The following is a 14,541-nucleotide window of genomic DNA, read 5'->3' as shown; positions in this document are numbered from 1 at the left end:
AAGTATTATTAAAGAAAAAAATCATAATTGGAAATAGAGATGTTACTTAGTTCTTTGTATTATTCAGTTTATGTTATCTTCTCAAATGCAAGCTTTTTTAACTAAATTAAACAGCTGCTGTAACAAATTTGAAATTAGCATTAAAGCAATAAAAAGTTTAAAGATGAGCAAAAAACCAGAAACATCAGCTGCTTTTTTTAAAATAGAGAATATAATAAGGTTGGTTGGGATAATGAGCTATTTTAAGAAATTATATGAAATAAGAAAGCCAAAACACCTAACAACATACAAAACTATTCAAACTACTTTTAAAGTATGTAACTGAGAGCTGGACCAGAACCATATTAAAAAATGAAGTTAGACAGGAACTATATGATCAGACTTAATCTGAAGTGCTGTGGTCACTTGGTGCTGAAAGATTTGCAAAAAAACATGAGTTTGTGTGTGTGTGTGTGTGTGTGTGTGTGTGTGTGTGTGTGTGTGTGTGTGTGTGTGTGTGAGTGAGAGAAGTAAAAAATACTAGAAGTGAGCCCTAAACTAAAATGTGAAAGCAGATCATATTAAAGAGCTAATAAGTAACAAACTGATTTTAAAGAAATTTGATAAAAAGCTTTTAGTCTTTTGTGTTATGATAGTCGAAAGCAATTAAAGATTTTCTCATTGATTGAGAAAATCTTTAAATCTCACCGATATACCTATTTGTGGTTCTTGATATTAACTAGTAAAAGTTAATGGCTTATATTTAATTAATATACAAGTTTAAACCAATGTGCAGTTCTTATTATATGGGAGCTTTATAGAATCTTGGCAATTTATAAATATACTACCTATTTACATGCATGTTGTGGTCATGTTATGTAGTGTAGCCACTAAAAAAACTTTTATATCCTCATATTTGAACATTTCTTCTGAAGTGCTCAAATATGGAGGAATTTCAGATGGATACTAGCATTATTGGTGAGGAAAGCATCTTGGCTTTTCAACTGACAGGTTGTGACTTCTAATCCCATTTGTGGATGTAACCATGTGAATGAAACTGCTACATTTATTTAAAATGTTAACAAAGATCTATTGTTGCAGCCACTGAACTAGACCTCAAGTATTCAGTACATCATATAAACATAACAGAAGATTTCAATGTGGAAATTGGTGAAGCCACTAAAGTAGTATCTTTTAAGAGTAAAGATCCTTTAAAAGTGAAATTGCTTTGATAACAAGTGGAATAAGTGTGTGTGTGTATTCTTATGTGGATCTCACAATAAAAGTCTAGAAATCTAGTACTACTACCATAGTACTATCTATAGACTGGTTTTGGATAAACTGATAATCCTGCTATAGAGACCAAATGAGAACATAAATATTATTATTATTATGTGACACATCCAGGGAGTCCAAAGACTCGTCGAGGGAGAGTGTACCAACAGTATTGAACGATTAAATCCCTTCCAACTACTAACTCTGCTCAAACTTGCTTAACTTTTTGCAAGCCATTAGTAGCAGAGGCTCTACCAATCGACCAACCTTTGCTGGCAAAGGTTGTCATAAATATCATAATTATTATAATATTATAAATAAATATTATAATTATCATAAATATATGATAGCAAGCTTTTTAATTTTACAATCACCTTACTTTTTGGCTACAATTTATTTGTAATTACAGTATAAGATCATCAAATTCTTGATATGTAACTGCCATGGAGTATACAGAATATCACAATAGCCCTATATAAACAAAATTACATCTTTACTGACTTTCTATCAACAATTTTCCTCCAAATTAAATTGTTAACTGTCACAACTCCAATATTATCAGATCATATATTTCAGTCTTCTAAGCCTCTCCTGCACTTACTGTATAAATGCATCTGCCTTCCTGGCAAAATAAAAACTTGTACTACCATAGTACCATCTATAGACTGGCTTTGGATAAACCTTTCCTCTCTCATTCTATTTAAGTGACCATGCTACCTGAGACAAGCTCTCCTCACACATTCCTGAGTGCTAACAATGTTTAGCTAATATCCTCATTTTTAATATGATACCAACATTGATATATCTTTATCAGAACTCTTGTATCTGTGATCTCTAGTCTTGGATCAAGTGTTATATTTCTAACTGAGCTCTCAAGTCAACATATTAAAATTGAACTTATCTTATATACAGCTAGTTTGTTTTTTTGACTAATTTTTCTCTGCTTCAATCTGTTTTTGTTATATTTCAGCTATTTTGTGTCTAAATAGTTAAAATGTTTTACTTGTTCTACATTCAGGTGTAGTTGATGTTTTTAGTGTTCCTGTCTTTTTGTGGGTGATTTTCATACCAAATTTATTACATTAATTATTCCATTTAGTCAGGGAATCCTGCATACTTGTACTTCATAAATTATTTCGGAGTATAACACCTATAAAGGCTGATATTAACATCTCCAATTTTGATATCAGGTTTAGATAAAGATAATGTCATCTCTCCTTCATAATGTGATCCATACAGATAACGTAATAGTGGAGATGGTGCACCCTTGTCTTACACCTGATCAAACATCAGGCCATCTTCTTGTACCTCCTTCAATTCTAAATTGCTTACCTGGATATTGACTGTGTTGTGCAATATAATGTCCCATTTACACCTTTACTGTCACATTTCAAACAGATTTACGCTTGGCATTTTTTTCCCAGTTCTACAAAATCTTTGATATAAAAGATCCTTGTTGTATTTCCATGATTTCTCAACTATCATCATCATCAAATTTCCTGATATGTACTCCCAGTTTCTTCCAAATCAATCTATTACTTGTGAATACTCAAATATTGTCATATCCAACATTTTGTGCTTCTAATGCATTTCTGACTGAATCAATCCACTTAGATCTTGGTCTTCCTCTGGGTCTCTTTCATGCCATCTTGACATCAAGCACCTGTTTTGCTAGCCTTTCTTTACCCATTCTATTTAATTGGCCATACCACCTCAGAGCTCTGCTGACACATTCCTGAATACTAATAATGTCAAGTTCCTTTCTAATATCTTCATTTTTAACAATTCTGCAGTTGATGCTATTTTGTTTTAAAATGAAAATCTGATCCTGACAACCTGTATTTTACCTTAACCCAGCTTCCATCTTCTCCACGCTTCCCTTTTACAATTTTTCTTGAAGATTTTTGAAGTACATGCATAAATCTTACTTGGAACACTCAGTGGTAATTTTCAGATTCAGTTTTTATTTTCCTGTTTCAGATTGCACTATGAGCTCTACTCCAGTCATGTGGAATTTGACCTTTAACCAGGCTTTCTGAATTATGCAAGCAGTGTAGCCACTGTAAAACTTTTATACCTCTATATTTGAGCATATTTAGTTACATATCATCTACTCTAGCTGCCTTTCCACATTTCAGATTTTTGACTACATTCTTTTCAAGTGTTTTCTTCTACCATGCTGTCACTGTTTGCATTAGCTTTGTGTTTTTTTCTCTAAATTTTTCAAAACATGCATGATAATCATTTCCTACTCTGCTGTTTAGATCTCCAACAGCAAAGCAGGAAATGAATAGGAAGGCAGTTGATACAAAGAAAAACCTTTCATTTTCTTTGTGTCAGCTGCCTGAAAATGCTCTAATGCCCTGAAAAATTCTTCCACTTCTTAGAGGCACAAATAAATTTCATTGTCCAGTTTTCCATTCTGATATTTGCCCACATATCTTTACTTGATATTGCCTGCCATTCAAGGTTATTTTTGTATTTAGTTTTGAATAATTAAGTACTCCTTTTCTCTGTTATTGCTTGAATATAACATCTTGTATTTTTTACTTAGAAAAATATCACTTTTTTTTTTTTTTTTTTTTGTCTTCTTTGTTTGGGTAACATGTGATATGTCAATCTTATACATATTCCTAATTCTTCTGCTAGTTTCATTTCTTTTCCATTGATGCTTCTTATGTTTGATGGTGCTAAAATGGAACTCTGGGACAAATACATTGAGACCATGTTTAACTGGGTGTTGCCCCCAGTCATGCATAAAATTCTGTCATGTTGTACCATTATGCTATTTTGGTTTAAGTTAGGCAGAATATAGTTTGGTTGACTAAATCCCAAATTGCTAGTCCATCCTTGTTTGTTCAGTATTTAGGTAGACATCTACCGGTGAGGCACCATGAGAACATGAGGATTGGATATTATGTCAGAAACTCTCTCTTGCTGGTTCTTCTGCATTCGTTAAAAGTCTATGTTGAGGTCTCCAAGTTATTCAACTTTGACTGTTAAGTACTTTAAGGCATAAGATGTGGTTTTAAAATAATAAATCAAAATTCAAGTCAAAAAATGCAATTACTATGGGAGATCTACCTTCAAAATTCCAAAATCTGAATATCATAAATTCTTATACTTTTTCATAGTATATGAAGAATTTAAACTAAGCGTATAAGATGAAGATATAAAGTAACTTTACATTTATAAAAGAATAGACCTTAGGAAGAATACAATGTGGTCAATAGTGAATAAAAATGCTATAAGTTATCATACTATTGGTGAAGAAAGGAATCTTTTTCTGAGAACTAAATCTAGAACTCTGTTGGACAACCAGTATCACTTAAATAGTCATAATGCCACCATAAATGAATATGAATGAACTTTTATGGACTGTTGCCTTTTCAAATCATAGTCATCCTCAAAAGCATGAAAGATAAAGAGGATAATAGTGCTACCTATTTTAGATGGCATCAGGAGGCATAGTGCCTTCTGGTTGTTTGTGAGTTGGGGTTGATTCAAATATGCTTAAGCTGCCAACTATCAGAAATTATTTGGGAACAGCGAATATTTATGACAATACTATTAGTTTTGATCACTACCGTTTTGTTTGATTTTAACTTTTTCAGTATGTGAGATGTGTCACACACACACACACACAAAATAAAAATCAGATGGAAGAGTGCCATCATTGCACTACATTCCATAGTTCTGTGAACTTAGCCTGTGCCACTCAGTGTGATAGGTATTTATTATTGTTAACTAAGGCTCTGAATGAAGTGCCATTAAGCTGCAGCTCTCTCATGAAAATTCCTTTGAAATACAGCTCTCTGTGTTGTAAACAACCTTATGGATTTTCTTATAATTACTTGCATCTCCACAGATTCTCTAGGATCTTGAATTTAGTAGTAGTGAGTTAAGTGGACTCCTGCCAGTCAGTATTTCTTCTAGATCTAGCTTGTCACATCTGAATTTAGAGTTATCAATTATGGAATTCCATTTGTTCAGCACGCTCACAACTCTGGACTAGGAAATGTTTGCTAGATGAGAACTGACTGTCATTCTCTTCTGAAGTGCTAAGTATTCACCTTTCAGCATATGTCTCTGCACACCGATTGATGCTATTCAGAAGAGGACAATCAAATTGTTGATTGATGGTCTGTCTCTCTCAGACATTGAGTTTCTGCCTTATAAATCTTTTATGGGTATTTCCATGGTCAGTGTTCTATTGAATTGGTCAGTATCATTTCTTCACTTTCTTCTAAAACTGTAAGAACAAAAGCAGATTGTGAATCAGCTTCTTCTTATCCTCTTTCACTCTGTCTACTTGATGAAAAATTGTTTCCTCCTTTACTCAAGTGTAAGCAATCAAAAGTTTCACTTGAAATATGGACCAACTCTTGAATCACCTAGACATACCAACTAATCAGTGACCAGCAGTATGGATTCCACTACTCGTGATCTATGGCTGATCTTCTTGCTTTCGCCTCCCACCTATGGACTCAGGCCATGGAGAAATTTGGAAAAACTCATGTGGTTGCCCTCAACATTTCAAAAGCATTTGATCAGGTTTGGCACAGGGGTCTACTCACCAAACTGCCATCCTATGGTCTTCCTCACTCTGCAACCAACTGGATTGCCAACTTTCTCACTGGTTGCTCACTATATGTCATCATGGTGGACAGTTTACTCTTTCAGATTTCCCCACCCATGCAGGAGTACCCACAGGGTTCTGTTCTTTCACCCACTCTCTTCCTCGTGTATATAAATGACCTGCTCTCTCACAGACTTCCAATCCTATCCATAGTTTTGCTGACATTTTAATTAAGTATTAGAATGCTTAATTAAATAAAATATTTAATTAAGCATTCTAATACTTAAGCACTACAAACCTTGTAGTGCTTAAGTATTAGAATGCTCAAGATCTACCACAACCACGGACCTGAACTCAGATTTGCTAGCTATATTCCTGTGGGGCAAGGATAAAGTTGTGAACTTCACTGCCTGATCTCTTGCAAGAAAGTCACCCCCCCCCCTCTCCATAATACTGAGATATCCAAACATGATCAGATTTCTCTTCTTGGACTGACCTACACTTTTGATCTTTCCTGGCACAACCATATTTCAGCTATAGCTTCTGCAGCTACCAAAAAACTTAGTGTACTTTTTCGCATCATCATATAGCTGCTAACTCTATACAAAGCCCAAATCCACCAGGCATAGAATATTGCTCCCATATTTAGGGTGGTGCACCACCCTAATGATCCCTTCTTCTCTCAATGATTTATTCTGCTTTTTCAAACCTCCATGGAAACATTTTTTGCAAACGAGTTTGGGAAGCACTCATCAATAGTACAGGCAACCCACATATAACGCACAACAGGTAGAGAAGTGTGACAATACTTGACAGCTTTGCTCTACTATGATTACAAATGACACCTTGTATAACAGTGTTTTTGAGCTTTTTTGCAGCTGCAATTATGTTGGATACAACTTTTCAACATTTTCATTCTTTGTAATAATATTAATGCAAAATAATAAACTTGCAAGCCATTATGCTAATATAAAATACTGTATTTACTCAAATATAACTCTCCCTCACGTATATCTCACACTTCTTTCCAAAAAAAGAAATTAAAAAGTTTTGCATATACCTCGCACACAAAGTTTAAAACTTCAAGAAATAGATAGTGAATATCGTTATGGAAGTTGCAGATATTTTGGAATTCAGTTGAAGAGAATTAGCATATCAACTCATTTGAATCTTTAGCAACAATTAGCATTGTCGCTAAAGATTCAAATATATCGTGTGATGAAAGTGAGTGACCAGTCGCATAAATAATGTTGATAATTAAAATTTAAATGCATTCATTTTATAAATAATGTGAGCAATTGTTAATTATAATGAATACTCAGAATTTAATTATAAATGTCAATTTAAGTTTTTCCTGAAAAAGTTATAGTTTCTGAAAATCCTTGCATATATCTTCTCGCACCGTGATTTTTTAACTTTAATTTTGTGGGGAAAAGTGCAAGTTAATCCAAGTAAATATGGTAATAATAATAAATTATTGCAAAATGCCTGTGTTGTGTTCTGTGCTATTGAATTTGAGCTTTGTTTGCAATCATTCAAAGTTGTTATTTTGAACTGTGCAGTTCATGATATTTAAGATTATTTTGGTTTTTATTTGATTGTTTATAAATTTTTCTGGGTATATATTACTAAGCTTTGTTTGTAAGAACTGTATTGGATTAATTTCTTTGTTGTGAATTAAATTCCAATCCTAAATTGTTCGTTAAAAAAAAAAAAAAAAGCGCTACTCAAAAGAAACTTTATTATTCTAGAATCAAAACACAAATTTTAGATCATACATACCAAAATGTTTAAATTTAAATGAAGTAACAAGAGAAAATGAAAATGAACATAAAATTAGAACTGCTGTTACAAGATCTTCCATTTCCACAAATATAACAGCTCATTCCTGAGCACCAGTAGTTGAAAAACTTGGGGGGGGGGGGGACATCCAATACAATAATTTGCTGTTTTCCAATACTTCACTTTGTTACATTCTACTCATACGATGCTTTTCATTTATGACCAATGTCTATTTATATGACTGTATTCACTTATACAAACAGTTTTAGTGACATGATGCTCTCATGAATCACTCAATGCACAGTTCTCCTGGAGTGTTTTATTCGTGTTTTGGTGTTTTGCTGTGAATTAGAAAAAAATTATAACTGTTTTATTGTTGTTAATAATGGCAGATAAAATTAAAAGTAAGAATGCTATTGCTTCCAGTGAAAAGAAGACGACACATAAATCTGTTACATTATATAACTATGATTTTAATTATTAAAGTGGTAACAATAGTATATTGAACACTGGTTGGTATGTTCCCTTAAGTCAAAAATACTATTCAGAATAACGTTTTCGTTTGCAAAAATTGTTCTAAATTTTTTGTTTGTATATCTGATTTAAATAAATGCTGTATTTTTGTCGTTTATGCACATATATGACTTTAAAATGTTATTAAATCATTATATGCATATACAAGTTGGTTTAATGAAAAGGCAGTGATTCGCTATATGATGATGGTCTGGAATCTAACATGTCATATGACCAGCATATGCCTCTATTTGAATTGATGGTGGAAGTAAAAAAATAGATCAGTACAATTTAACGAGAGGCACTAAAAATTTATGACCATGTAAAAGAAAGTTGTAAATTTTGCATTACACAAAGTTTTATAGGAACCTAACGCTGTGTTGTAGGATAGCTATCTGTATATTTAATCCCCCCCCCCTTTAGTATATTTCTTGCATGTTATTTTTCATGGTTTGTTAAGACATTGAATGTGAAATGGACTTCTGCTCAAAAAAAAATATGTATATATGAATATTAATTTGAAATTGTTCTGTAGAATTTGGTTTACATATACTAACAGATTGTGTTTTTTTATTTGCAGGGATTATTAGTAGATCAAACTATTGAAAAAGTGTCTTTTTGTGCACCAGATAGAAATCATGAAAAAGGATTTTCTTATATTTGTCGAGACGGAACCACACGTAGATGGATGTGCCATGGATTCCTTGCCATAAAAGACTCAGTAAGTGGAGACATTGGTGAGCTTGTTAAGAGAGTTTTCAAACTAAACTTTTTCTCAGTGTTCGTGTGCAGTTTATTTACATGTAACCATTTTTACTGCTATTCTGTATACATGAATAAATAAATAAATTGGATTTGAATCCAGATTTTTTCCAACCAGAAGGCATCATTGATACCATCTTAGCTATAACTGTTCCATTTATAAATATTATATAAGAAATCAATTTTAGTCCATGTGGTTAGCCTTGTGGCTGTGCGCTTCTCAACCATATGCCTGGGGAAGGAGTGTCCTAGGTTCGATTCCTGTCTGTGACGTGAGGAGCTGAAGGATCTTCCTCAGCCATAGCCAAGTTAGCCGGTCTTGGGCATGGACAGTAGGATTTTTATCCTGGGGTTTTTCATCTCAGGACAGTTTATCCTGGGGTTTTTCATCCCACAAAGCAGGCAAACTGGCTTTGAGAACGTAACAATATGGACATAGGATACACCAGGGCGTAGGTCTTGACCACCTTATCCTGTGAATGGTTTGAGGTCCGATGATTAATAAACTCTCGACACCGCAAGGTAAAAGAGGGTAAAAGGAAAATGAGATGAGATCAATTTTATTACCTAGTATGAGCCTAACCTTATTTAGTCTGGGCCTGAAAATTTCCCATATTTTGTCTTTTAGAACAGTGGAATTGGATTGTCTGATCCTTAGCTCAATCACAGCAATCATGTATATGTTTACAACTTTTCAATGGAATGCACATTAAAAAAATAATAAGTAATAATTTTGAAGCTTAGTTTTTTTTTGAACACTAGTCCTGTGCATGCTGTGTCCTTTCATCATCTTCTGCTAAACAGACTTGATAAAATAGTGAACAAAATTCTAGTTTGATGACTAATTAAAAATCCATTGGTTGGATGTGTATGAGTTGGCGACAATCATATCATCTTCTATCAATTTGGGATGACATTTCCAGAACAGAGTATTATTCTAAAACTTTCCTGTGGTTATTTTTGCTATATTGAACTCATAAGGTTATATAAATAAGCACAAGTTTGCTCAATCTTATATTTTGTCTCTGTCACTGAGACATCATCAGAAACAACATTAAAATTGCAGAGCTGTACACAATAATGCACAAAATAGTTGGTGAAAAATTAGACTGAAAGCATAAGGACCTGTGAGGGATACCCTCTATGTGCTGTTGGACAGGAGGCCTAAGAATTAGTTTTCCAAATCTTGATAAGTTTAATACAACCATTTATTAAGATTTGGTTGTTTTTTTAAATCTGTTGCTGATTCTAAAAAAAAAAGTCTTTCGCATTAGTAGTTGATCTTTGCTGTATTGACAAGTCCTATACCAGGTGCAGTCCTGGTATAGGACTTGTCTTTCTAACTTTTCATTTCTCTCTCTCTCTCTCTTTAGTGGCCTTGGGTTAACTCTGCTCACACGTTCCTGAATGGTAATAATTTTACCAGTGGACCATTTGTTTGCTCTTCTAATTTTTCCCCAAACCCAAAATCTTATTTCTGTGACCAATTCTTTGATCAGGAGAGTTGTTTTTAGCTCCAACCCAACTTTCAGATCCAATATTAAAATTGATTTGATCACTGCCTTGTGAATTGCTATTTTAGTGTTTTTAATTTCTCTCTTATTTCATATTCAGCTTGCTCTCTCTTCTCTGTCCTACTAGTTTTGCATATTCTCTCATCTATTTCCATATTTAATTTGTCATCTTCATTAAAATGGTGACAAATAGTTTTTGAGAGTGAAGTTGATGTTTTCCGTGTTCACAGATTTTGTATTTTATTGCTGATTTCCTGTCATATTTGTTACTGCAGTTATGTTATTCAGTTTGGTTAAAATGTCCTGACAATTTCAACAGAATTTATTTAGGAGTATATAGTTAGAGCCTGTGTAGCTCAGTGGATGTGGTGTTTGCCAACCACGGCGCTTGGCTGCACGAAGGAAGACTTGGTTTCAAGTCTAGTCGGCGACTAGAGGAAATTTTTCTAAGCCTTTTTTCAACCGGTTCCCGAGTTAGTCGATCTCTGGCACGGGCAAGCAGGTTTTCCCTCCCGGAAACTCGGGTTTTTCATCCTGTAAACTCAAGAAAATCGACCATAGAACCCACATCATTTCAGACATTAAAAATATTGTGTTAGGGTTAGGGACCACGAGATGGCGGCATATTTGAGCCGTCTCTCTTCACTGCGTACTGCTTAATTAGTGATAGCCTTAGGCCATTTATCTCTGATTGGTTCCAGTGGAGATTGAACTGCCCACTCAGTCTCCAAAAGTTAGATAGGGCTAAATGGCCTCGCCTACTCCCCTTATACGGGAATAAAAACAGGCGTTAGCTGATTAAAAAAAAATTAGCTTCCTGCATAAAGAGCATATAACATCTCCAAGTGTGATATCAGGTTTAATTCCACATCGAGGGAGGCCACATACTACATGCACCAGCTATCATACTTATTCTTGAATTCATTCACACCGCTTGCACTCACAACATCCAATGACAATCCATTCCAATCATGCACCACCCTCTGAGAGAAAAGAAATATGAACCATATAAATGAATAACAAAAGGGATATAATGCACCCTTATGCCAGATTTTACACCATTCCATCTTCCTGCACATCCTTCACTACTTACAGCTAAAATATAGGCTTCGTATTTTCTGTAACTGTAAAATTTTGAAAAGATTTTTTTCTTTACACTCTGTGATATTACTTTGTCAGATCCTTGTTATGTTTTATGATTTATTAACTGTTCATCTTAAAGTAAATCTGGTCTCACAATTAGTTTATCCAAATTTATTCTTTCCCAGATTTCTCAAGTTTTTTCTTGGCTTCTTCTCACATATGCATATATAGGGTTTTTGAATTGTGCAGTGCAGCCTTGTAATTCCATTACTCCAGCCATTTTTTCGCACTTAGATTTCTGTTAACTTTTTTTCTGCTACCAATACTAAAGCACACTACTGATGATTATATTTGTCCTGAATATTTTCTACTACTGTTCTGTCACTACAAACTCAATAATTTTTCAGATTGATTACCCTATATGAAATGGCATACTGAATACAATTTGATCATCTCTGATTCCTTTTACAGTACTCTTTACATCATTTCTCTGCTATATTTATCTCCTATATTTTTATCACTCTCATGACTTATTTAACTGCTTTTACATGTAACTTAGCTTTCTGCATTTTTTTAAAAAATATTTTTTTAATATCTTTGAAAACTAACTTCACATGTTTCATGTGTAAATGCTTAAGTGCTGAGAGAAACTCATGTTATATGCTTAATGGAGTGAAACAGCACTAAGAAAGGATTAAAAATAATTAATTCTTCCAACATTTCCTCTGTCACTGAGACATCATTGGAGAGTACAATATGAGACTTAACAGACACACACATGCACAGATAACACAAAACACAAAATTAAGTGAAACACATGAATGAAAGACTAACTAGGTGGAACACCCTCTATGGGTACTTGGTGGTGGCCCAGGATGTAACCTGGGATCTCGAAGTCCATAGGGGGGGGTGCCCTCTATGGACACCTGTTGGTGGCCTAGGATATAAGCCGAGATCTCGAAGTATTACTGTTTCCCATATTTTGAGAAGTTTTATGCAACCATATTTATTCAAATTAGGCTGATTTCTGAGAGCAGCTGCAAATTCTAAAAACAGTCTTTCTCTTCCAAATTTACTGCAATGGAGCATGGTGATCTTTTTCCAATTGATTCTATGAGCTGTATCCAAAGCATGGTCTGCAAGGCCCAACTGACCATAGTTATGACTGCAGATGTATTTTTTGTTTTTCTAACAGGTGTTGACTGATCTTCTAGTCTATTTATAGTAGGCTAGGATGTGATTTTTCCAACCATCATTCTTAGGATGTGATTTCAAGAAATTGATTGGGGTGGGGGGATGTGTCTGGTGGGATTGTCATATTGCAGTGTTTAAGTTTTTTCTTAGAAAGATTACAAGCATAGTAACTTTTTTTTTTTTTTTTTTTTTAAAAGTCAAACTATTGAAAATGAAGAGCATCCAGTTACATTCACTTCAGCAGTTATAATTATTGAAATTTCAAAAATAGAAATAATCTTCATCTTGTTAAGATGTTAGGCTTAGTAACCTGTCATAGGCTAGTAACTTAGCTACATGGAAATCTAAAATTAATACTGTGATAGGTTTGTCTGTCATGCAGAATCAAAAAACTGAATTTCTGGAAGACAAAATCCGTTGCCTCTTTATGAGGCGAGCTCACTTTCTGTCGTGAAAAGTCTAATATAAGTTCTTTGCATCGTAAATGAGAATCATCCATGTCTTTCTAAATGAACAGCATCATCATTATTGAATAAGTTACAAAAGTCCTTAGAAACAACTTGTCTGGAAATTTGAAGGATAAACTTTAGACATTTTTTAAGGTGTATTAATTTTTTTTAATTTGCTGGGGTAGGTGAAAGGGTAATCTGGTACTGATAGCAGAGGAGGATCAAAGGATCCAAAAATTACTCCCACCTCCCCCCAAAAAATGATACCATTGAAGGATTACCCTTAATTAATTTTAATATGTTGTAATTAGATTTGATCATAAAGTATATGTGGAAGTGTGTGAGTTACAATATATACAGTCAGCATATAAACTGTATGATATTGATTTTTTTTTACAGATTGAAATATATTTAATTAAATGAACTTGAAACAAAAAAAAATTTTTGTGCCTTTTTATTTACAATTAAATATTTACAATTAAATAATTTTCACTGTGGTTTATACGTGTGTTTTTTCTAATTAAAATAGAGTTAACCAAGTGAATAAATTTCACCACTCTTTAGCCACCAACTCCTGATGGGTTGAAGTTCCATTGTGGCATGACTGTTTGCGAATGTTTTTAGATGGAAGGTGTGTTTTCATCACCTAGTATGCTACTTTTGGAAGCTTAGGTGCCTTGAAAGAGTCTCATATTTGGTCTCTAGGGCAAGGCTTCCAGATTATTTAACCTCAGCCTGCCCATAGTACTAGATGTATGGTAGGTATACCACCTTTTCTGGGTGACATTCACAACACTGTGCACGTGTGTGTGTGTGTACAGATACAGACATATTCTGATCAATCATACATGCAGGCATATCATGGTCTAACATGTCAATAGGTTCCAGGTCACCACCATATAGCAAATAAAGACATTTTTTCCCCTGCTTGTAGATGCATGTAATGTCATATTTTAAAGGATGTAAATAAAGCATTTATTTATGTCAAATATCCAAATGAAAAATTCAGAATGATTTTCAGAAATAAAAAAGTTAGTCTAAATAGCTTGGCTTAAGGAAACATACCATCCAATTTGGTCATCAATCTACATCATTAAAAGTTTTTCTGTTATAGCAATAAGATTGTCAAATTTAAGGACAACTGTGGTATTAACTAGTGTGGACTTTTTACTTCACTTAGTACTTTATCTTGTTTTTAACAACTGTAATGACAGTAGTGCGAGATAAGTTTAGCCTGCTGCCAATCCCAGTGTTCAATACACAATCATCACTAAATTTAATAATTTCAATCTTAGCATGTAATGTAACAGGTTTAAGTATCTTCTTCTCTTCACTGGAAGCAACAACTTCTTACATTGAATTTTATCTGTCATTATTGGCATCGATAAAATAAAAAATAAAATACACAGTA

At 33.7% G+C, this 14,541-nt stretch overlaps 1 protein-coding gene across 3 annotated transcripts in view; it reads left to right on the top strand.

The window, feature by feature from the left end:
* LOC150097730 (protein numb-like) overlaps positions 1-14,541 on the top strand; it is a 356,060-nt gene that overhangs the window by 283,805 nt on the left and 57,714 nt on the right. For all 3 annotated transcript variants that reach the window (XM_090406728.1, XM_090406730.1, XM_090406727.1), the window contains exon 5: positions 8,709-8,849. In XM_090406728.1, coding sequence (XP_090262854.1) covers positions 8,709-8,849 — 141 coding nt within the window. The remainder of the gene's footprint in view (positions 1-8,708; positions 8,850-14,541) is intronic.

The sequence above is a fragment of the Typopeltis vanoorti genome, chromosome 17, assembly GCF_054136105.1.
Source record: "Typopeltis vanoorti isolate ZY-2024b chromosome 17, IOZ_Tvanoo_1.0, whole genome shotgun sequence".
NCBI lineage: Eukaryota > Metazoa > Arthropoda > Arachnida > Uropygi > Thelyphonidae > Typopeltis > Typopeltis vanoorti.
The sequence above is the reverse complement of the archived record's forward strand: the minus strand, read 5'-3'. Positions and strand labels throughout refer to the sequence as shown.